Here is a 24,936-nt window from a genome sequence, read left to right on the forward strand (position 1 = left end):
CATTTTCCTCTTTTGAGTCCGTAAGGTTGTGCACATAAAACTAATCTGCCAAACAGTGTCTTAAATTCAAACTTAAAACGAAAAGCTGTCCGTGACAGGGAGAGCATTTCTAATGCAGTCACTTGATCAAGTGTAGTTGTGTCCCCAGATTGTATTCAACATATTCGACTTCTAAATGTATTCCCTGAACATAAAAATTCTTCAATGCGTCCTGCAGGGGCTGGATTTACGAAGCGCTCCTAGGTGAAGATTTGCTTTAAGTATTTTTCGGTTATCATAAGCCTTTTGTTGGTATAACAATAAACTAGACAATTGTTCAGAAACAATACTTAGGATATAACTTAACATGCGACGGCCGGCCTCGTGAATCTAGTCCCTGGAGATTTCCAAGAAAAAAGCTAATCCAAGACAATTTTCATCATCATCATCATCATCATCATCATTACCATCATCATTTATTTGCCTCGGTAAAAGAAGAAAACATTCAAATTACAAGTTAAGGTAATGGCGAGGAGACCTCAAGAAACCACCAGGTTAATAAGAGAGACTACCTCGGCTGTTCATTAATAATAGAAAATATGATGCTGGGTAAGTTCGGCTTGGTCAATTCATGATTCTACAAATAAAAACTCCAACATTTTTTCCTTAAAGGTGAAAAAACTAAATGAAGAAGTAATTGATATTGGGAGAGAGTTCGAGATTTTGGGACCTTGGTAAAAAATTGTAAATTGCTTAAGATTTGTGCGACAAGAATGCGATCGATAGGGGTTGGCTGTTCTAGTGCCATAATTGATGAACTTGGCAACTTGAAATCTTAATGACTTAATGTTGTTCATGTGGAGTACGGGGCAGACGACCCTGGAAGACATGGACGACATTGTTTTGCCGGGATTTAAAACTTTAAGTAAAGGCGCCGGTAATTTCTCCGACAAAAAAGATTTGTGGGGAAAAGGCAAGAAAACTATGTCCCCAGTTATTACGGCTTAAAAATGCTACATTCACGAAGCCCTCTTAAATTCAGATGTATTCCAAGTATTGTTTCTTTACAATTGTTAAAAAGAAATACTTCAACAATACGAGCACTAAAATTGCCTTTCTACATGCCTTTAAATTTCCATCCCTACAGGCTATAACCACACTCAAATAAATAAAGACAGGGTTATGAAACTTTCTTTTCATTGAAACATTTAGGATGCTCCTATGTCTATTCAACTTTTCTCAATTTAAGTAGTGTTTAATCTTTAAATCGTCAATTTACCAGTGGTATCCGACGCCTTTTTTATTTATTTATTTTTTTTCGTTCAAATTGAGTTTTTGAAATTAAGTAATCGGCGACAGTTTGCAGTGCGGAGAAAACACTAGGCGTGAGCGAGAATAAATGATGTCAAAAAACAGAGGACATGTTTGACTTAATATTGCCTAACATTAGTTTTACTGTAATGAGACAAGAGAAACAATCACAAGCACAGGCATAAAGGGGGAGAACCAACACGTTCATTTCAGGTCTTCTTTTCCCGTATTCAATGAAAAAGCGTAAGACTTAAAATACAAGATAGGTGGATGGATGGATGGATGGATGGATGGATGGATGGATGGATGGATGGATGGATGGATGGATGGATGGATGGATGGAGGGAGGGAGGGAGGGATGGAGGGAGGGAGGGAGGGAGGGAGGGAGGGAGGAAGGAAGGAAGGAAGGAAGGAAGGAAGGAAGGAAGGAAGGAAGGAAGGAAGGAAGGAGGGAGGGAGGGAGGGAGGGAGGGAGGGAAGGAAGGAAGGAAGGAAGGAAGGAAGGAAGGAAGGAAGGAAGGAAGGAAGGAAGGAAGGAAGAAAGGAAGAAAGGAAGGAAGGATCGTTTCCCAAAAGTTCTTGTTCCCTTTGCTTTTCCGCGCAAAGTAGTCTTTTGCCTGTGAACGGCCTTAGTTAACTTTGCGATATACAGCATTATACGTCTGACACGGCAAACACGCTAGTAGTTAAGGACTTGAGGTTATTGGCGCTTCTTTTCGATTAATTTTAAAGCAGAAAAATTTACGATTTATTAATTTAAAAAACAATCGAAAATGCGTTGAAAATAAAGTAAAAACTGCGCTGTTGAAAAAGGTAAAAATGCTCTAATAATAATAGATAACGAGATGACAACGAAAAGTCTCTTTCCCCACATGTGCTTTAAAGCTCATGGCCTCTAGCTGGATATTTTCCAACATTATTGATTATTTGTGGTGAACTTTTTATCATGTCGAAATTGTAGGCTGTAAATTCGGAGTAATTTGAAAATGTAAAAATGTAAATTTAAAATAATTTTAAAATGTAATGCCCAGTCCCGATCAAGTTGACAAGCTGTAATTTTACTATGTTTATTCTTTTGTAATGTAATTACGCGATTCTCTTTATGCGCGACGTTTTTATAATAAAATGCTCTTAAAAGTATATATAGTTTGCTGTTAATAAACGACAACACGCCAAGTCTTTAACTATATTATCAAATGCATTTAATTGCGTGACCTCACATGAACAGGAAGTCGCAATTCTCGGAAAACGGGAAGTCGATGATTTAACACACTAGGGACTTTCCCTGCCATTTTTTAACCAATCGCAAATTGGCTTACGCGTCTAGCATTTAATTAATTCCTGAGACAATAATTTGTAAACTATCTGGGAGGGCTTCATTTACGACCGTAAGCAAAACTGTTGATACCATTTTCATGTATGTAACGTTTATCGTCGAAACAAGACAATGAAACTTTGTTAAGCTGATAGCTTCCAAGTTGATGGTTATCGCTTCGAATGGTTTTCATGCTATGAAACATTTGTTTGTTATTGAAAAGCGTTTGTTTGTAGTCAACTATATTCAACCATAAAAATCTTATCGTAATTTTTTCACCCATTTATCAACAATAGGGCTATTATCAAGTATAAAATCGTCATAGTGTTGCCTTTTGCTACAGAATTCTTGAGAATTAATTTCACCAGATCTCAAAATGTCTATTATCTCATTTAAAAGGTGCCCATATGTTTGAAAAGCGTATAGGCATTATCAACCTCTACATCCTTATGCTTCATATATGATTGAATTAAAACGGAAATAGCTGATATAGCCACCAAACTGACTCCTGAAGTGATAGCTCCTGTGGCAAATATTATGAATCAAATATCACCAGTCAGCTTCCATTTTCTTAAGGTTATCGGATACCTTCGCGGGTGTCCTTCGCGAAAAAAAGTATTTGCGCGCTGTCTTAAATGCAACAACCATAAACTATATATTAGTACAAAGCTAATGAAATGTACTATCCGGTAAAATTTATTTCGCATTGATTTTTTCTAGCCGTAGGGAGAGTGCGTCCCAAAAGCCCAAAACGACTGATGTCTCTTTGAGCGAATTTATCGGGTATGGAATTCGACCGCAAAATCAAAACTACTGCATCATATCAATCACAAGGCATTAATCTTCCAAATCGTGTGAGGCTTTTTCGATATTCCTATTGGCTGCTTCGTAATTATATTGTCAATTTTGATGATAAAAATCTCACCGATACGTTTTACGACGAAGGCCATTGCGGGAGATCAATTTTACAAAACGGAAATCCCTCACACAATGTTTTTGCTTGGTGTCTTGGGAATTTTCTGGCCAAATTTCAAGGCAATCCGTCAAATCCTTGTACCGTATAAATTACTTTAAAGAGAGCACACTCGCGTAAAAACAAAGTAGGTTTTTTCCGCTTCTAAAGGTTTACAAACATTTCACGCCCTTGCCGCGCCATATTTCAACACTGTGGATGCCGCCGACGTCGAAAGCCGATAGAATTACAGAAGACCTACTGCTGAGTCCCCTGAGATAACTGGTATCGCGCCAGAAAATAGTTGAGTGCGTGACTGCAGTTTTATTACCACTCAGAATTTCTCGGATTTCCTTGCGAAATGCCGGGCAGAAAAAATTCTTCGAAGAAAAGGAAAACTGCAGCGGCCTCGACGGTGAGCCCCATCGATCCGAAAGAACAGCTTCAGGCAGAAATGCGGTCACTGGGACTATTTATATATATCATTATTCATGCGAATAAATTGCCGTCGCAATATCCGAGTTTTTCTGCTTTGCAGGTTTGATGGAGAAAATTTCACCCGCAACCGGGAGGCCAGCGTTGAGCGCAAAATGTGGGGAGGGGAAGGGCCTCAAAGAACTCGATATATCGATCGTTATACCTGGGCCTATGCGCTTCTCGCTTATGCGGTTTCGGCAAGAGTTTTTCGCCATCCTTCATCAGAAAATTTCTTCTTCTTTTTCTTAGGACCAGTTTTCTTCTTAGTTTTCAACCACGGACTCTTTTCTTTCTTATTTTTCTTATTTCTTTCTTGGTGATAATTCGCGCACGCCTCAAGATTTGTTATATATATATATTTTTTTTGAAAATGAAGCGAGACTAGTAATGTTTAATTTGGCCTTAAAATTTTTTTTGGGAAAAAAACGACTCTCGAAGGTATCTGGTAACCTTAATCTTTTAAACGCTGCCTTGTAGCACCATTGTTTTTTGTGGTATGATATGTAATAAGCTGATTCTGTCACTTGTTTATTCGATAATTTATCAGATATATGGTTGAAATCTAGAACCTTATTCGTATATATTATATACTTTTTTTTCTTTTTCTTTAGGTACCTCGTCCGATAAATCGGGCACAGCCTCTTATCTGTCTTTGTAGTTCAACTTTGAAGGTGTCTAGAGCAGATTTTATACCATTTTGTATTTGTGAACTAATTGCGTTTTGCAATGTTTCGATTTGACTTGTCATTTGACCTTTAGCTAGAAACAGCGTGGTTATTACTAATCCCATCTTTTATAACCAAGTGTCTATCTTCAGTGTCCAAGTGACCATCATTTTCATGAAAGTGAGTATATTGTTTCGGATAACTTACAGTGTATTCAATTTTATTTCCATTATCATCCAAAACATGATTTCCATTTTCATATTTTGCGTGAGGCATATATAAATACATTACATTAGTTTATAATAAATGGTGCATGTGACATCATTTGACCAAGTATGTACCAATTGAGTATTATGCATATGACCTTCATCTCTATCAGTATAATCAATTCTGAAATATTGTAAACCTGACTCAAATTGTCTATTGATTGTGATAGTTACATTTTTTTCCAGAAGTTAAAGAAAAACGTACAGCTGACGTACGACGTACACTTGAGATTATGAATTGCAATTGGACGTAAACCACCTACCAAAGAACTATTAGTCAATTCATCTATATGCGCTTTACCTCCCAACAATCGCGTTACATAAATCTTTGTTACAGCATCATGTCGCGACGGCCTCGTCAGACTTTTCTTTGCAAGTATGACTTTTTTTAGACGTAATTTGGCACAGGAGGATAATCTACTCGACTACAATTTAAGGTAAGTCCTGTTTTATATCTTTTGCCAAAGATATGTAGGCTTTTATTGTATCATTTCACTGTTATGAGCTGGTAAAGAAATTTAATGATTTCCCTTTTAATTTGACAGGCACGACATTAATGCAAGACTTAGTGCTGGAAACGAAATGAGATATGTTCCACTAACAGCTACGTTTTCTTTTCAACCTATTGGTAGTGATTTGCCGAACGCGGTTTATTCTTTTAGATCCATTCAAGGCAGTTTTTCGTGTCCATCGGTACTAAGCGGTCGCCGGGAAGCGGTCATACGAGTCAGAAGCACCGATAGCGACGGGCCGCACCGCAACTTCAAAGAAGACACAGAAAACCACTAAAAGTACTCAAAAAATTTCAAACAACCAAAAAAATTCAGACTGGAACAGAGAAGAAACAGAAGAACTTCTACAAGCATGGGGACCAAATTACGAACAGTTGAAGAAGGTATCGACTAAAGAGCGTGGGAGAATCTGGAGTGAAATTTACAACAAGTATAAAGAGCGGTTCATTGAAAGCGTTAGAACCTTACCTCAACTCAAGAAAAGGATTCAAAATCTTGCATACGAGTTTAAAAACCTAAAGCTACGAGTTCAAAAGACAGGCGAGGAGGGCTTTAAGAACATTAAACAAGGTTTCCCCTACTACGATTATCTGGATACAATCATCGGTCAACGCGATAGCGTGGATCCTTCGAAGATGCAAATCGAAAGTACTGCCATGTTTAGCGAAAGCAGCGACTCGTCTGAAACCAATCACAAAAGAAAAGAAGTGCAAAGTGACGAGGGAGATTCCTTGAAATAGCAGCACTTCAAGACCAGAAAGCGAAAACTAGACGAAAAAGGTGGGAAGTCTTCTCGGAAAGGGAAACTGAAGGCGGGAAGACACAGAAAGTGATTGGCAGGAATTCTAACTTTGTGTTTACATTTGGTTGCCTGTGCAAATGCATGCGGAACAAAGAGAGCCATTTTGTTTCTCTTTCACACAAATTTACCTCCTTTGATGCAAGAATCTGGCCTCATTTTCAGGTGAGACATATGGTCTATCAAATTTTGAATGTCAACGGCACTTTTTAATCTGTTATTACTATTACTAGTACAGTTGAACCACCCGTAAGCGACCACCCATAATGTCAAGGATATGTGGTCGCTTACGGGAGGTGTTCGCTTACCAGAGGTCAGACCACAGGGGGCGGGGGGGAGGGGGGGGGGTCTAAATTTCCGGTAATTGACGTATGGTAATTGCGGACACCTAAACCTTTTTCCACTGCTTATCGAAACCCAAAGTAAAAATTTTATTTAGACTGCCTGATTTAGGAGCAAACAGTAAACGGCATGTTTGCAATGTTACATTTCAAGCGTAACACATCAACAACTTTGGCGTTTGTTTGTTACATAATCCAGTTGACGTTATTTATCGCCACTATTTTTCTGTTGGATAATACAAGGTTGAAAGAGTCATCACCGGTCGTGCATGTACATGCATGCTATTTACAAGATAAGAGAGTTTCTTTCCTATAAGGGATTCAACCTGATTAAAGTTTATTTCAGTGTACACTATAGTGCACGTATATTTTATCATTTGTTTCAATGTCGGGAGACTAGCTCCGGCTGTGAGATTTTAATACGGCATATCCGCTGTAATGATGTGGGCCAATATATTATAGTCAATTTCCTCCCGTGAGAGAAACAGCATATTGTGTGTCAAGTGGTCGCCTACGGGAGGTTAAAAGCAATTGAAAATTTTAAACAATCATCTCTAAAAGTGGTCGCTTAAGGGAGGTGGTCGCTTACAAGAGGTGGTCGCCTACGAGAGGTTCCATCTATAGTGATTTGACTCGAAAACTTTGGTATTTTGAAAAAGTGGTCGCTAATGAGAGGTGGTCACTTAAGAGAGATGGTCGCAAAGGGAGGTTCGACTGTATATATAATACTGCTATAAATGCATGCTAGCTAGTTCTTGTTTTCTAAGTGGAAACATGTAATTGACAAATTCCCAAAGCAGCGAGGAAGCAATTAGTCTGTGTCAAGATATTCCTGGCTTTCAAGTTGCTCTTGTTGAGAATGCAGCCCCAATCAGCTAACATGCATAGAAATTAGAGCAAATAATCTTATTGTTTTAGTATAAATCTACTAGTTGTTCAAAACTAAACAAGTAAATTAATTATATCCTCGTCACAGACACTTTGAAAACGCGACGAAGAGGCCGCCATTTTGTTGAAAACCACTACTCACTATCTATAACAGAATAGATAGCAAGTAGCGTAGCCAATCAGAGAATGGCATTCGTGATAGAACACTAGTAGATTATTTTATACTTATCACTAAATAAATAAACCATGATTTATGCACATTGTTGTCAACAGGAAAAAAGTCTCTATAAGCTGAAACTACTTCACCACCATTTTCTGTGTGGCTGTCAACTTGACTGCGCCCACAGGTGACCATAGGGTGCTACAGTCAAAGCTCTCCTTATAACCTCTCCCTACTAGTACAGTCTCCATGCACTATTATACACTGGTGCACACTGGTCCTTGTGGTGACCAGTGTGCACCACCTTGTTGACCATTTCCTTGAAAAAGACTCAGGGTAGTATAATAAATCTAAGTATTAAGTTACACTGTAATATCTTATTATCACAATTAAATGTTAAACATTACTAAGAAACTCACAAAATCCATGATTGTAGCTGACATTACTGTAGCCACTGTCCTTAGAAGTCCTCCCAAGGACACCTAAGACTAATATTTTATAATATAATGAACTTAGGTCTGCGGGCAAGCTTTCCTAATATGAACAAAATGTATTTCCGTCTTCAGGAAAAGCTTGAAAAAGCTAATTACTAATGTGAACAGGCAAAAGGACACACTGAAAAAAAGTGGAATTCTTGTGGATGGACAAACCTACACTGTGACTTTTAAAGGTAGGAGATTGAAATTAGTCAAAAATTGTTGTTGTTATTTTTTTCTTAACTGTATCTGCATGCTTATATGTCTGGTTATAATTTAAATTGGGAGACACTGTGGTCGGATACTTAGCTGGACTGCTATATCAAACTTTATGGGTTTGAGCTCTAGCTCTGGTATTGGCAATTTTTACCCTGGGGGAACCCTGTGAAGGAATAGAACCTCATAGAGGGGGGTGGGGGAATAGTAGAAATACCCCTTGCGGTTTCATGGTACAGAAATCTAGATCAGCTTGGTGTTTACCACTTCACCACTTCGCCTGATAGAGACTTTAACTTCTTTACTGCTGATTATTATTAACAGTCTACAATGTTTGATGAGTAACACTAAATAAAGAACAGTAATAATTCATTAATAACAATTTCTCAAATTTGAGAAACCGTGAAACAGCCATCCAACGTAAGTTAGAAGAGCTAGATAAGGAAATTTGTAATAATCAAAATCTAGACGATGATATTCTAACGGAGTACGAGAACCTTAAAAAAGACCTGTCCGAAATTTATCATACAAAGGGAAAGGAGGCGATGTTCAGATCAAAAATAAGATGGATTGAGAATGGTGAAAAACCAACGAAATACTTTTTTAACTTGGAAAAACGGAATTATGAGAAAAAGATTATAACCCAGCTTAAAACAATAGACGGAGAAATAATCACGGATTTAAGCATGATAAATGAAGAAATAGAAAACTATTACAAAAACTTCCTGACTGCTAGAATCCCACAAGACGAGAACAATAATTTCGACGACAACTTTGCCCGCTTCTCCTCTGATTTACAAAATCCAAAACTAGCGCAAGACGAAGCAAGCGAACTTGAGCAAGAACTGACAAAAGATGAACTACTGAATGCCTTAAAAGGTTTCCAACCTGACAAAACTCCAGGTGATGACGGTTTCACGAAAGAATTTTATGAAATCTTCTTCGAATTGCTATGGAGGAACCTCCTCGACTCTTTCAACGAAGCCTTTCAAACAGGCAAACTGTCTATATCTCAGAGAAGAGGAATTATTTCGCTAATACCAAAAGATGAAAACAATCTTATGGTTTTAAGCAACTGGCGTCCAATAACATTGCTTAATGTCGACTATAAAATATTGGCTAGAGCTATTGCAAAAAGAATAGAGACGAAGATGCCCAAACTGATTCATTCGGACCAAACAGGGTTCGTAAAAGGACGATACATCGGTCAAAATGTGAGGCTTTTAAATGACCTTATGGAATTTACCGAATTAAACAAAGTCCCAGGAATACTACTCTTTATAGACTTCGAAAAAGCCTTTGATACATTAGAATGGCCTTTTATTCATCACACTTTAAGATTCTTCAATTTTGGCCCGAACATTCAAAAATGGATTTCAGTACTCTATAGCGATGTTGAAAGCGGAGCTATAAACGGCGGATACATGACTAATTATTTTCGAGTATCAAGGGGCGTAAGGCAAGGATGCCCGCTGAGCCCTCTATTATTCGTCCTATGTGTAGAACTTCTTGCACAAAAAATACGACAAAATCCGGAAATAACAGGTATTGAACTACCTAATTCCATTGAAGCTAAGCTAAGCCAGTTCGCTGACGACACTACATTAATATGTAAGGACACGATGTCATTACGTGGAAGTATGTCAGTTTTGGGGAGCTTTGGTGAAATTTCAGGTTTAAAGCTAAACAGCAAAAAGACAAAGGCTATGTGGATAGGCTCTTTGAAAAACAACAAAACCAAACCCTTAGAGATAGATGTTCCAGCGGACCCAATTAAGACCTTAGGAACCTATCTTTCAAACGATAGAGACAAAAATAACAATTTGAATTTTTATCTAAAAATTCAAAAGATGGAAACTAAATTAAATATCTGGTTGTCTCGCGACCTTACACTTATGGGAAGAACCCTGCTTGCTAAAACTCTAGGAGTCTCTAAATTGGTGTATGCAGCCTCAATGTTGACTGTTCCTCAAGAAGTTATTAAAAGAGTCCAAACCAAGCTCTTTAATTTTTTATGGAAAAACAAAAAAGATAAAATAAAAAGGGAAGTTCTTTTTCAAGAAACAAGTAAAGGTGGCCTGAACTTTCCAAATTTTGCAACGACAGTTAAAGCACTCCGCTTGAGTTGGATTGGTAGACTGCTTAACAGTCCAACTACCGATGCATGGACAGCTATTCCAAATGGTTTTTTTGAAAAATATGGAGGTCTTAACTTCTTGCTCAAGTGTCATTATCATATAAAGAAACTAGACAAAAATTTACCTTCTTTCTACTTAGAAATGCTAGAGTACTTTAAGGAATTACGTCTAAATCGCCAAGATAAATACAAAAGTGACCTTGTTTTATGGAACAATCAAGACATAACTATTGAAGGTAAATCGCTGTTCTGGAAAAGTTGGACCGAAAATGGAATTTACTACATTCAAGACATTCTGAATGAAAATGGAAAATTCCTAACTTATGAAGAATTTAATCGCAAGTACAAAATAAAAATTAATTTTCTAAACTATTTTCAAATCCTGGCATCAATTCCAGCAAACCTCAAATCAAAGGCAGCTTCTACACCCAGACCTATGAACTTTATTCTCGATGATTGTGATACATTTGACTTATCTAGGGACAAATCGATTAAACTTTCAAAAATGAAATGTAAAGACTATTATCATCTCTTTCAAGAAAAAGCAGAAGTTACACCAACAGCCATAAAAACTTGGGCCAGACAATACCCCGATATAGAATGTAAATGGCAAAAATTATTCCAAAATATACCTCGCCTCTCTACTAACAACAAATTGAGACAATTCTCCTTTAAAATGTTACACCGTATTTTAGTGACCAAAAAAGAGCTCAAACGATTTAAAATAGCAGATAATGAGGAGTGTTTTTTCTGTAATTCAGCTGATTCCTTGGAACATGCATTTCTGGAGTGCCCTGCAGGCCTAAAACTCTTTCAAGAAGCCTTAACATGGTTTAATAATAAGCACAAAGTAAATTTTACTCCATCTAAACAACAGTACCTATTTAAAGACTATGATCCAGCCCCGAGTACTAACTCAAAATTAATGCGGAAATTCCAGATCCTTACTGTACAAACTCAGAAATATTACTACTCATGTAAAATGTTAGAAAAACCTCCAAATATTCTAGAATTGAAGTCAGCGCTAATCTTACAATGGAAAGTTGAAAAATGGGAAATTTAAAATTAATTTAAATTAACGAAAACGCACAATTTTTTTTTTTTTTTTTTTTTTTTAGTAGCGTGTAACCCGCAGTTTGTAAGTAATCTAGTTACTGTTATGTTTAAGGCTATCTGTATTAAATTGTAAGTAGAGTCCTGTTTTGTTCAGTAACGTAAGTAACCAGTAAGCATGTATTGTAGGTAGAATACTGTATTGTCTAGTGATATATTTAGCCCGTACTGTAAGTAATGTAAGTAATGTGATTTTGCAAACAATAAAAAAAAAAAAAAAAAAAAAAATTAATAACAATTTATTTAAGATTGCTATGTTAATAATTGTTTTTTGCAGTTATACTGGACTTAAAAGCATTCTATCTGCTGCTTGTGAAGGACGATGATGACAATTTTAAACTTGGCAAGCAAGGCATTGATGTTGAGTTCTGCTTTATATGCAATACCATAAGGGTATGTAGATTATTTAACTTAGAAGGTATGTGTTTTAACATTGTTTGCATTATGGTAGTTGTTAGTTGCAAGGTAATGAAAATGTTGCATCAGGAAGGCCATGTTCTTGTTAAGTGTTGGATTTGAAATCTGGAATTTCATATATTCCACCCAACCACTAGCTGGATTTGTTTCAAGTTCTACTCCTTGACTGTGTTATGTAAATGGCCAACTGGCCAGCTTTCTACCTTTTGGAATTTTGAACAGTTTTTGTTTAATTTGCAGCATTTGTTTTTATTATTTATACTGTCTCCAACAAGCCCATCTGAGCGTTAAATCAAAAGGATAGATTTACGTTTGTTCAGTAGCGCCTAAAACCATATGCACATTGGTTTTCAACGCATTTCTATAAAATGTAGCATGAACCTAGGCCAATTTGTCAGGCTATCCTCTCCTTCAGGGTTTACAGGCGGCGCGCCCAAACCCTGAGGTGACGAGAGTCTTTTTGTTTTTTGTTGTTTAGTCAATATCCAAAATTAGTATTTTCCAGTTGACTTTTATTTTCATACAATGAAGCATTAATCCTAGGCCAATTTGTCAGGCTATCCTCTCCTTCAGGGTTTACAGACGGCGCGCCCAAACCCTGAGGTGACGAGAGTCTTTTTGTTTTTTGTTGTTTAGTCAATATCCAAAATTAGTATTTTCCAGTTGACTTTTATTTTCATACAATGAAGCATTAATCCTAGGCCAATTTGTCAGGCTATCCTCTCCTTCAGGGTTTACAGGCGGCGCGCCCAAACCCTGAGGTGACGATAGCCTTTTTGTTTTTTGTTGTTTAGTCATAATCCAAATTAGTATTTTTCAGTTGACTTTTGTTTTTATAAAATGTAGCATAAACCTAGGCCAATTTGTCAGGCTATCCTCTCCTTCAGGGTTTACAGGCGGCGCGCCCAAACCCTGAGGTGACGAGAGTCTTTTTGTTTTTTGTTGTTTAGTCAATATCCAAAATTAGTATTTTCCAGTTGACTTTTATTTTCATACAATGAAGTATTAATCCTAGGTCAATTTGTCAGGCTGTTCTCTCCTTCGGGGTTTACAGGCGGCGCGCCCAAACCCTGAGGTGACGATAGTCTTTTTGTTTCTTGTTGTTTAGTCATTATCCAAATTATTGTTTTTCAGTTGACTTTTGTTTTTGTAAAATGTAGCATAAACCTAGGCCAATTTGTCAGGCTATCTTCTCCTTCAGGGCTTACAGGCGGCGCGCCCAAACCCTGAGGCGACGATAGCCTTTTTGTTTTTTGTTGTTTAGTCATTATCCAAATTAGTATTTTTCAGTTGACTTTTGTTTTTATAAAATGTAGCGTAAACCTATGCCAATTTGTCAGGCTATCCTCTCCTTCAGGGTTTACAGGCGGCGCGCCCAAACCCTGAGGTGACGATAGCCTTTTTGTTTTTTGTTGTTTAGTCATTATCCAAATTAGTCTTTTTCAGTTGACTTTTGTTTTTGTAAAATGTAGCATAAACCTAGTCCAATTTGTCAGGCTATCCCCTCCTTCAGGGTTTACAGGTGGCGCGCCCAAACCCTGAGGTGATGAGAGCCTTTTTGTGTGAGGTTTTTTTTTGTCACGTAGGGCTGTCACCTTGACGTGGTGGTGAAGCTTGAGTGTCTCAACTGCCCCAAGAACATGTTCCCTGGGGCTTTGGTCCCTAGTGAAGGTATTTCCCTTGGTTTTTTCAACCGAAAGAGACCAGACTAGGTACAGCCTTTAATCTAACAGGGAGTTCTGTGTTATCCAACCTTACAAGCGTGTACAATATTTGCACCAGGTTTACCTTATCCATTCTTTATATAGGCGGTTGAGGGCAGCAGTGTTACCCTCTCGAAGGCTGCAGCAACAGGCGTTATTGCGGATGTTAGCGAGTGCACAGAAATTCTAAGGCAGATTTGTGAAGTGTTGTTGTTTATGCACAAGAGAGGATAGCTGCACAACGACCTAAGGGAACAATGTCGTTTTGGACGGTGCCAGCCATAAAGCCTTCGTTATTGACTTTGACAAAAGCAGATAAATTGCCAAGGCGAAGCTGGTGAAGCCGAAAGTCAACATAAAGGATGCAGCGAAGAAGTATACACACGCAGCGCCTGAAATTCACCGAGGAGACAGGCAGTCGACCGCTAGCGACGTATATTCTTTTGGAGTGCTAGCCGTGAAAGTTTTACAAGATGGGAAATTTGACAACCCTGCCTTGAAGACAGGGGCACCCAACGGTATTTTCTCTCAGATCCTTTGAAACGCAATTTCTGGCTATCTGGAGTGCCTTTAAAGCTCTGTAGGTTCATTTCAGGCCGCCCTATAATATTTTTATCTCTTTGGTCATTCTAGGGGAACTTGAGTCTTTTCGAAATTCCCAGCGCATTTTTGTCTATTTCCCGAAAACCTTTGGTCTTATTTCCTTTCCAAAAATCTTAGCTGACCTTTTTTCGGTATCCGAAACGACATTTTTATCTATCCGAAAACACTAGGACTTAAATTTCCCGTATCACGAACGTTCGAGGTGAAAATTCCCTTAAGAAAATTGTAGGGGATTAAGGACCTTCCGAACAGATAATTTACCAAAACGATCCGTTGGGTGCCCCTGTGAAGAGTACTGCCAAAAGGTGTCTCTCATCTAATCCGGGAAAACGCCCGAAACTCGAAGAAATTTTGGAATGCATCGCAATTTAACACTCTCTTTGAACGGTGTCGGGTCGTTTCGCTGCAAAGTCGTTTCGCTGCACCTTTAAGTATGAAATGTGATTATTTCTCGTTCTTAAAGTGAGTTCGGGTGAAAAATATCTTAGCTGTTTATTCGTTTCACAGTGTTTGCATGAGGAGCAAATTGAATTCAAATAGTACAGAATATGTCAATTTTAAAACGTAGTGAATCGACTTAACTGCAGTGTAGCGAAATGACCGGTCAAGGAAAATTAATGTGCACTCACGGAAATTTAGACTAGTTTAGATTTAGCATTTCTACACTTGAATCGTTTTCACAAGGACCACTTAAGAACTTCATTGAGATTAATAGTAGTTGAATTTGTCAGTGTAAACAATTTGTAAAGAATTTTGACCAATAATTGCGAATTTCGCACTGCAAAAAACGATTGCATAAATGGCGCCGAAATTTAATAACAATGCGCTAAAAAACCTTAGCCGCCTTCTTTTGTTTGATTTTTGTCATTAATGCGAAACTACGGTTTTCTGACGTATGGTTATTCAAATTCGGTATAATTTAATAGTCCGGATTCCTTCGCTTGTTGTAGTAAAATAAAATAGAATTTTAGGGTGCGTTCGATTGACCCTATTCCGGAATAGGAATACATACAACGATGACAAGAAATCCCCCCCCCCCCCCCAAAAAAAAAAGGTTATAGGAGTTACTGGAGTACAAGACCGCTATTAAATTCTCATGTGAGAGCGATAGATTGCAGAATTGGCCTCCCAAATTTCTTAAAAAGAGAAATTTAACAGCTCTTCCGCTTATTATTCATCCGGAATAAGGTCAATCGAACGCATTCTTAGCCGCCTTATAATGAAGAGAAAACTAAGAGGCTTTTTCCCAGTTAGCCGATAGTTTCGGCTGTGTCACGTAAATGTATGTGTCCGCATTTGTTCGAATTATAGGACGAGTTACCTAAGCCAACGTTTGCCGCGAGATTGAAGAATTGAATACGCAAAACCAATAAAGTGAGGACTTGGCCACTCATCCAGGAAAACTGATATTTGTACGGTTGTTGTACAAGGATTTCAATTTAGCGTGGTTCGGGTTTTGTCATACGATGACAGAATTTAATTAAAAATCACAATGTTGACAGCTACAACACACGTATCATAGTCTTCAGGCGAGAATATCCTTCGGAGGTCGAAACAAAAGACGCGCACCTAAAGGCGATCTTAATTCGCCACAAACATCCGAAGAACGCGTCTTTCAAAGGCGTCGAGGTCGTAAAATCTGGCCTCTGGCCTGTCATGCACTGTTTAGCAGAAATTTCCTAGCATGTCTACAACCTGATGCGAGTTCATTTCTGCTGTTGAGAGTTGACATTTTCGGCCTGCATAATATGAAAAATTTCTCCCACAATCACAAATTACATCTCTTAGATACATTCGAATAGGACCTAGCTTGTTTAACTTGCCGCCATTAAATTTCATACGCAATTTGTTGATCTTTCAGGCTCCAGATATACTTACTAAGCGCGGTAGCATGTTTGTAGCGCTCATTACGAAATGAACATAAATGATTTCTGAATCTTAATTTAAAAGAAGTGTCACAAAGTCCGATTTATGTTTCCTTTGTGGTTGGAGTGGTGACTTCAGCCTGGTAGATGACATTTTCTGTGTTGCAATTTCCAATTTGCATTGGACTTTGTGACACTACTTTTAAGGTAAGTTTCAGAAATCATATATGTTCATTTCGATTAAACAAGTGTCACACTTGGTAATTATTTACGGCGCCAACATATCTTAAATCTCAACCAAAACCCGGTCTTTAAGCGCTCAAGACTAGCCTTCCACAAAAGAATCGGCTCAATCGGGGCAAGACAGCGTTTTAAATTGATTTTCCGTGTTAATTATAAATTCAGGACGTAATGAGAATCACGCCGAACGAACATCTGGAAATTATTTATGACATTGAGTCCGGAAATCCGACCAAAATCGCACTTCTCGACTAATCGATGACTAGCCTAACATCGCTACAGTTATAACGGCGAAAAATAATAGAATAGCTTTTCAAACTCACGCTTCTAGAAGAGAAAATCCTTCCCCATTCTTGCTAGTGTTTTCCATATCAGCTTAAGTCCCGGATGTTGAAATCAACATTTGAAAAGGGAAGGGTTAGCGCCCTTTTCCACCACAAAAATATACTAAGTCTTTGGCTGGGTGAAAAATTCCCGAAAATTTCACGTTGCCCGAATAGAACACATCCCTAAGACCTACTTTTTAAAGCCAAAGACTGTCACCTCCTCAAGCAAAGCCCACAATATACAAGCCTTTAATAGTCCAAGCCCGAGTAACTGAAAATTACCCGTTTAGCTTAAAAGAGAACTCAGGGTCCCAAAGGGGTTTAGGGCTCCAGGGCTCCGGCCTTAAAAATGCAGGGCTCCAGGGCTCCAAGGCGAAAACTTCAGGGCTCTAGGGCTCCACATCATCTGCTTTAGGGCTCCGGGCTCCACTCTGGTCTACAATCTTGATATGTAAAAATTCTATTTTTTAACGCTAAATCAAATACGCAAATAAAAAAGTCAGCAATTTCGATCAATTCTTTAAACCCAAGCAGCCAGTTATATTATCTCCTATTATTTAAAAGTGGATTAAATATTAAACTTGTTTAAATGGGGTTCACAGACGTGCACGACTCCCGTTGTGTGCCCATTGTGTTGATAAAAGCCTTTATAGTTTTGCTTTAACAAGCATGTCTTTAAGCGACTTCCCTTTTCTATAAGAGATCAAGTGAGGTTCCTTGTTTATCTCTCTTAGTAGCGGCTGGTTTTGTATTAAATGCCATTTGTCCATTAGAATATTTTTCAAACATGCAGTGATGGTTGAAATTGTGTCACGAAGGGTAGAATTTTCTTGTGCACTTTCTGTTTTTGTGTAAGAGCGTTCTTTCTTTCTGTGAAATTAACTTCGGAGAGAATTTTGTCCACCAGGTTACTAGGATAACCTCTCGATGCCAGGCGTGTTTTAAAGTTTTTAATGTTTTCCTTAAACACTACTTTAGAAGAGTTTGTCCTCAGAAGCCTTAGGGCCGTCTCCTTTAACGGAGCCTTTTTTGACGCCTGCTGGGTTGCAACTGTTGTAGTTTGTGTACTGAAATGTTTCAGTAGGTTTGTAATGTGTGCGCACGTCAAGAATCGATTCTTTCTCGAATCTCTCTCCCTTATAGACTGTTGTATCCAAGAATGTTGTTTCTAATTGTAAGACTTCAGCGAATTTTCTTGCTCAATGAAATTTTCTATTTCTCCTTTGTATGTATCCCACAAGCAAAATACATCATCAATGAACCTTTTCCACGTTTATTTAGTGGTTTCTTAACGCTCTGCCTTAAGATCTCCTTTTCTATAGATGCCATAAAGATGTTGGAAAAAGCTACTGCCATTTTGGTGCCCATGACAGTTCCGTGTGTTTGGAGATAGTCTTTCTCATTAAATTGGAAGGTGTTCTCCTTCAGTATAAGGCTGAGCATTTCTCTGAAGAAATTTGTAGCTATAGGAGGGTTATTGGCATGAAAGTTCTCGTATGCGTTGCATACTATAGTGATTCCTTCCTCCTATGGGATATTCGTGTAAAGACTAGTGACATCCATTAAAAGTAGAAAAGCGTTTCTAGGCACCCTAGTGCTTTCAATAAACCTTATGAAATGTGTCGTATCTTTAAGATACGAGTCCTGTATTTCTGCTATTGGCTGAAGTAGTTTGTCTACGAATGATGATAGGCGTTCTGTTGGGCCATCACACCCAGATATGATAGGTCTTCCGACTAATGTCGGTTAGTGAATTTTTGTGAGGGTATAAAACACTGGGATTCGAGGCGGATTCGGTCTTAGGTTAAACCATTTAACCGTCATTTCGTCTATGCACCCTGCTTGGTGAAGACCCAAAAGTTAGGATGGAAAGGGTCATGAATCAGATGAATAGTAAACAATATAATCTATTAAGGACTGGGTAAGTATTGAAATTATTGTCGGTTTTCACTGTCACGCCATTGAAAAAAAATTGAAACCATTCCATGAATGAAGTCAAGAAATTGACATGGTATAGAGGATAAATAAATAAGGCATCTGTCCAAGTGTCAGGTCTGTGCGGCATTCCGTACTCGAGTTATTTGACAAAATGTTCCACATAAATTTATAGAGCTTAGTATGGAGACGCCATGTTTGTGTCCCTCTGAGGGGCACAAACATGGCGGCCGGAAATAGGAAAAAACATCTGGAGTTCACTTTTGCCAGAAAAGAGGTTTGTTTGCCCTTGTGAATTTTCGAATGTTTAGATTAATATTTCTCCTCAAACTTAAATTGTTTAGAATGCTGAAAATCACCCGAAGAGTCATTTTTAAGATACGGAAAAGCTCTGTCACGACCGTCCTCCTGATGTCACGCACGATGGAAACTCGGAAATTGAAACTGTTCTATTTTCAAAAGGAAGCACGACATCGAGCTAAGAATTTGTGAACAGACATATTTCTAGGTAATCTTTCCTTGAATGAAGCTAAAAATTTTGTAGGCCTCCCAGTTTTGAATTCTAGAATTTGGTGACGTCACGTGAAAACCAAGAATTAATCTTCATCAATTATTATTTGTATTTCCAAAATGATCTGTCAAGTTTTTTTTTTAATTTGTTGTAACTGATACCTGCCAGCAAACTGCTAAAGGAACGTCCGGTCACTATAAAGTTGTTTTTTATCGCGCTCACTGCAATTATAACAAAGTTTTCATTAAATCCCTAAATAAGTTGTTGCATATCATTGCAAACTGAGATAACCGTGCATACTTGTATTATGTACTGTCCTCTCTTCGGATTCTGTTTCTTTATGCCCGTTAACACGCACAAAAAAACACAAAAAGGCGGTGATCAAGAATCAATGCAATCTGGGAACTCGAATGACCAAACTTGAAATTGCTGGGCTCCGGGCTCCGCACAAAATGTCTTTGGGCTCCGGGCTCCACAGCCAAAAAAGGATCAGGGCTCCAGTCAGTAAACTGATAGGGCTCCGGGCTCCACAAGAGAAATTTCAGGGCTCCAGGGCTCCAGGGACCCCCCCCCCCTTTGGGACCCTGAGAACTACTGGTAGCAAGCATATTAGACGAGGCAGGAACTGCACTCGTAAGACTTCTTCCCTCACTAGACTTAATGATGTCCTCAGGAAAACTTTGCTTCAGGAAGCCAAACGAAACGCTAGGTCTAATGACTTAGTTCTGATTTCAGAGCGCGCGCCGAATTCAAAGCCAAATCGTTGCGCGGTTAGACGACGTTTGAGAGAGAGTGGTGCTAGGTAAGCAAAACAGGGAGGGAGGGGGGGGGGGAGAAAAATATTTTGATTTTATAAATATCTGCTAATGACTCTTTATACATTCTTCTTATTGACTTAGAATCCAAAGAACAATGCAAAAATAAATAAATAAATAAATAAATAAATAAAATCTCACAAGAGAAAGTAACACAAGGCAATATTTCTGGAGCCATGTTTTCAAAAATCCAGGTATAAATTACAAGGGTACAACCCAAATGAGCACAAAGAAGTTGAAAACATGAGGAAACTTTTATAGCCCTGCTTGTTTTAATCACAGTTGTTTTTCAAGCAATGAATCTGACGTTACTAGACGGACTGAAATCCTGAACTAAGCCAGTTATTTTTTAGGATATTATGAATGAAAGTCAATTGCTAGGGTTTTGTTTGAAGGCACTTATTAAGAACACAATTTGTAGCGTAAAAAGTCACATTATAAAGGCAATGTCTCCTGTGCATTCGATTGCTACAGTTTATTGCGACATGATTAATAACGCAGACGAGAATATCAACCCGTGCTTTGCAATTCGGCTGATACACTCTCAATAATTATTACAAGGGTATAATCCAACTGAGTTCAAAGAAGTTGAAAACACAAGGACACTTTTATAGCCCTGCTTGTCTAAATCACAGCTGTTTTTCAAGCAATGAATCTGACGTTACTAGACGGACTGAAAGACTGAACTAAGCCAGTTATTTTAGGATATGATGAATGACAGTCAATTGCTAGGGTTTTGTTTGAAGGCCCTCATTAAGAACACGATTTCTTGCTTAAAAATTCACATTATAAAGGCAATGTCTCCTGTGCATTTGATTGCTACAGTTTACTGCGACATGATTAATCACACAGACGAGAATATCAACCCGTTCTTTGCAATTCGGCTGATACTCTTGTAATATATACCTGAATTTTTGTAAGCATAGTCCCCGGAAATTGGCACATTTTGAGACCTTCTAGGCTGAAGGAATATGCTAGTCCTTAACAATACTTCAATTAGGGTTTATCACAAGATTTTAAGCAAGGTCAAAGAATAGTATGGGAGAGAAAAACAAAAGAGGCTTTTCTTTGGAATTAGACATGACACTAAGTAAAAACATCTGCATGAAATGAACTTAACATGACCTGTGAACTTCCTACAAAATGTGTCACAATTTAGCAATGATTAACCGCGCCTACGCATCTAAAATCTCGCCCAAAACCCGGTCTTTTATCGCTCAAGTCTAGCTTTTTTCAACAGGATCGGCTTTTTGAGAGAAAGACAGCGTTTCAAACTGATTTTTTATGTTCATACTAGATGCATGCTGCACGCGAACTAGAATCACGGCGTCCGAACATCTACAGGAAACTATTTATGAAACTCGAGAGCGGAAATACCACCCACAATCGCATTTCTCGACTAATCGATCACTAGCCTAACGACGCTACAGTTATAAGGGTGAAAAATAATCGAATAGCTTAGAAGAGAAAATCCTTGCCCATCCTTGCTAGTGTTTTCCATACTAACTGAAGTCCCGGATGTTGAAATCAACATTTGAAAAGGGAAGGGTTAGCGCCCTTTTCTACCACAAAAAGTCTTTGGCTGGGTAACAAATTCGCAGAAATTTCACGTTGGCCGAAAAGAAATCATTCCTAAGACCTACTTTTTAAAGCCAAAGACTGTCACCTCCTCAAGCAAAGCACACAACATACTACCCTTTTACAGTTCACGCCCGAGTAACTGAAAGTTACCCGTTTAGCTCAAAAAAGAATGAAAAAACATATGCCGTGAGTGGGAATCGAACCCGCGTCCCCCTGGATACTAGTCGGGTGTGCTAACCACTACACCATCACGACAACCCTGCTGGCAACAGAGCAATTAGTGAGGTAACTGGTTTGCCACGGGGTTCCCCGTGGAACAGGACATACATCGGATCATCCGAGGATGATTCATAGGCTACCAGCAAATAATAGTTAAGTACTGTGAATAAAGAAGCTGGAATACCAACGATGTAGTCACAAGTTAGTAGGATCCAAAGGATACACAACGCTTTGCTACAATAATATTAAATAGTAGAATAAAGAAATAGCGACAGCGAACTACTAACTGATCCTTTTTGAATGAAAAAACATATGCCGTAAGTGGGAATCGAACCCGCGTCCCCCTGGATACTAGTCTAAATAAATTTATGTTTAAATTTTAATAAATTTATGTTTCACAAACTAAACACCATAATACAAAAATCTCTGTATGTATTGTCTACAATGCTTCAGTTCTGAAGAAGTTTTAAACAATCATCAAAGTAATTGTATAATAATTAATTATCAACAAGCTGTAAAGATGCCTGATAAGAATAAAAATATACTTAAATTTCAAATTATCATAAACAATTACCAGTGCCATTTGTTGTTTACGCAGATTTCGAAGCAATAACTGAAAAAGTAGATGGATGCACACTTAGTAATGATAAATCATATACAGAATCTTATCAAAAGCATACCGACCGTGGGTATGGATTCAAATTAGTTTGTTGTTATAATGATAAATTCAGCCTACCATTAAGAATCTACAGAAGTGAAAATGCTGTTTATCATTTATGGAAAAAATGTTAGAAGTCGTTAAATATTGTAACAGCATACATAAAAAACATTTTAATAAATCCTTGTCAATGACAAAAAAGGACCAAATAGATTTTCGAGAGGCAAAAAGTTTTCACATATGCAAAAAAAAATTTACAGAAAAAGACACCAGTATTTGGTATGCTAATAACCTCTATGGTTGGGCTAGGTGTCAATATCTTCCAACAGTTGGATTCAAATGGTTAAATGAAAAAGCAATTTAAAAAAATCGACTTAGCTAAATGTGAAGGTAATAAAGGATTTATTGCTGAGTTATTTTTTGAGTATCGTCATGAATTACATGATTTACACAATGACTACCCACTTGCTCCTGAAAAAATTGAGGTTGACAAAAGTATGCTGTCTCAATATTGTGAAAAGATAAGAGACAAATTCAACATAACAATCGGACAAGTAAATAAATTAATGCCAATATTGAAAAACAAAGAAAAATATGTACTCCATTATAAAAATATTCAATTATACAAAGATCTTGGATTGAAAGTGACAAAGGTACATAGAGTACTTAAGTTCAATCAATCTCCTTGGTTGAAACAGTATATAGACTTCAATACTCAAAAAAGAACTCAAGCCAAAAATTCATTCGAAAAAGACTTTTTTTAAACTCATGAGTAACAGGGTATTCGGAAAGACAATGGAAAACATACGTAAAAGAGTATGTTACGAGTTCGTTTTGTGAGTGGCGAATAGTTCGAAGTCTAAACAGAACGCAGGGTTGTCGGAACAACAACAAGGCTATTTATTCCAAATGAGCGTAGTAAATTCCACACGAAACTTCACAACAAGCACACGCTAGGCTTGTAAATTACAGTTCGTCCTCTGTCACACTTGATTAAACACGGCCTCTGCCAAATATACACGCGACCTCTGTCACACTTCAATAAACACGGCCTCTGCCAAACTTTACACGTGACCTTTGTCACACTACAATAAACACGTACTCTCTTCTCATAAACAACAACTTCTCTAAAAGTTAAACCGATTTGCTTATATACTAATGAGCGTAAGATTCTAGAACTTTCCGGCGCAACTAAATAAAGTAACATTACAATATAAATCTATTTACAGGATCATACGCAAACGGCTTCAGAAACTGCTGAGTCACTATGATGCAAAACTTATTAAATATGCAAGAATATTCTAGACTAAATAAGCATACAGTCACGCAACAATTTTTCGTAACAGAGTAGATGTAAGACTTGTAACTGATAAAAATAAGCTATAAAAATTATTGTAATATTATTAACAAAAACCCGATTGCTATACAAAACCTGCATATGTCGGTATGTGTATTCTCGATCTTTCTAAAACTTTAATGTATGATTTTCATTATAATTACATTAAACTAAAATATACTGATAAAGCAAAATTACTATTAACAGATAATGATAGCCTTTTGCATGAAATCGAAGCTGAAGATGTTTATCAAGACTTTTGGAACGATAAAGACAAATTTGACAACAATAATTTTCCAGAAGAGTCCGTGTACTTAGACAAAACCAATAAAAAAATTAATCGGTAAATTTAAGGACGAAGCCACTGGTACACCAATTGTAGAATTCATTGGACTGAGATAAAAAATGTATAGCTATATAAGACGAAAATGTTAAAAAATTAATCAGTTGTGTTAATAAAGAAAAACGGAAAGTTATCAAATGTATTAAAAAAGTATACAAATGTGAGAAGAAAGCAAAGGGAATCAAGAAAACGGTAATCAAAAAATCATATCAAACATCAAGATTATAAACAAATGCTTTTCAATAACAAACAAATGTCTCATACCATGAAAACCATTCGAAGTGATAACCATCATCTTAGAAGCTATCAGCTTAACCAAGTTTCATTGCCTTGTTTCGACAATAAACGTTACATACATGAAAATGGTATCAACAGTTTTCCGTACGGACATAAATGAAGCCCTTCCAGATAGTTTACGAATTATTGTCTCAGGGATTAATTAAATGCAAGACGCGTGAGCCAATTTGTGATTGGTTAAAAAATGGCAGGGAAAGTCCCTAATGTGTTACATCATCGACTTCCTGTTTTCCGAGAATTGCGACTTCCTGTTCATGTGAGGTAACGCAATTAAATGTATTTGATAATATAGTTAAAAACTTGGTGTGTTTTCGTCTATTAACAGCAAACTATATACTTTTTTGATATATCCTCTTGTTATCGATTATTATTAGTGCATTTTCACTTTTTTCAACAGCGCATTTTTTTTTTACCTTTTTTTAACGCATATAAAAAAATAAATAAATTAAGACCGTCTGGTTAACTAAAGATTTGACTTGG

The 24,936-nt window shown here is 37.5% G+C and overlaps 3 protein-coding genes and 2 pseudogenes across 8 annotated transcripts in view; 4 read left to right on the forward strand and 1 right to left on the reverse strand.

Moving 5' to 3' along the window:
* LOC146461128 (uncharacterized) overlaps positions 1 to 24,936 on the forward strand; it is a 170,897-nt pseudogene that overhangs the window by 98,948 nt on the left and 47,013 nt on the right. The gene's annotated exons all lie outside the window — the stretch shown is intronic.
* The window catches only part of LOC146461131 (3'-5' exoribonuclease HELZ2-like), a 92,543-nt gene that overhangs the window by 66,085 nt on the left and 1,522 nt on the right, over positions 1 to 24,936 (reverse strand). The window contains exon 1 of one of the 4 annotated variants that reach the window (XM_085087403.1): positions 24,424 to 24,580. The exons of the other annotated variants lie outside the window; for them this stretch is intronic. The gene's annotated coding sequence lies outside the window, so the exon portion shown is untranslated. Of the gene's footprint in view, positions 1 to 24,423; positions 24,581 to 24,936 lie in introns of those variants that run through there. 4 annotated transcript variants of the gene reach the window in all.
* Positions 1 to 24,936, forward strand: part of LOC146461132 (uncharacterized) — a 303,232-nt gene that overhangs the window by 63,599 nt on the left and 214,697 nt on the right. The gene's annotated exons all lie outside the window — the stretch shown is intronic.
* On the forward strand, positions 4,914 to 6,345 carry LOC146461133 (uncharacterized; annotated as a pseudogene). Its single transcript, XR_014857499.1, has 2 exons — positions 4,914 to 5,402; positions 5,511 to 6,345. The product of XR_014857499.1 is annotated as an uncharacterized LOC146461133 (transcript).
* Positions 6,346 to 15,352, forward strand: LOC146461134 (uncharacterized). The gene is made up of 4 exons (XM_085087432.1): positions 6,346 to 6,441; positions 8,232 to 8,335; positions 11,885 to 12,000; positions 13,833 to 15,352. Exons 1-4 carry the CDS (start codon positions 6,416 to 6,418, stop codon positions 13,959 to 13,961), a joined length of 375 nt encoding a protein of 124 aa, XP_084943558.1. The 5' UTR covers positions 6,346 to 6,415; the 3' UTR covers positions 13,962 to 15,352.

The sequence above is a fragment of the Pavona decussata genome, unplaced genomic scaffold (genome assembly GCF_977016875.1).
Source record: "Pavona decussata unplaced genomic scaffold, jaPavDecu1.1 SCAFFOLD_202, whole genome shotgun sequence".
Classification (NCBI taxonomy): Eukaryota; Metazoa; Cnidaria; class Anthozoa; order Scleractinia; family Agariciidae; genus Pavona; species Pavona decussata.

Excerpts from the sequence above, each read along its gene's own strand:
- LOC146461134 (XM_085087432.1), top strand. The coding sequence starts at position 6,416 with ATGCAAGAATCTGGCCTCATTTTCAG. Across the intron at positions 6,442-8,231 it reads GAATCTGGCCTCATTTTCAG|GAAAAGCTTGAAAAAGCTAA; the intron begins GTGAGACATATG and ends TTCCGTCTTCAG. Across the intron at positions 8,336-11,884 it reads CTACACTGTGACTTTTAAAG|TTATACTGGACTTAAAAGCA; the intron begins GTAGGAGATTGA and ends TGTTTTTTGCAG.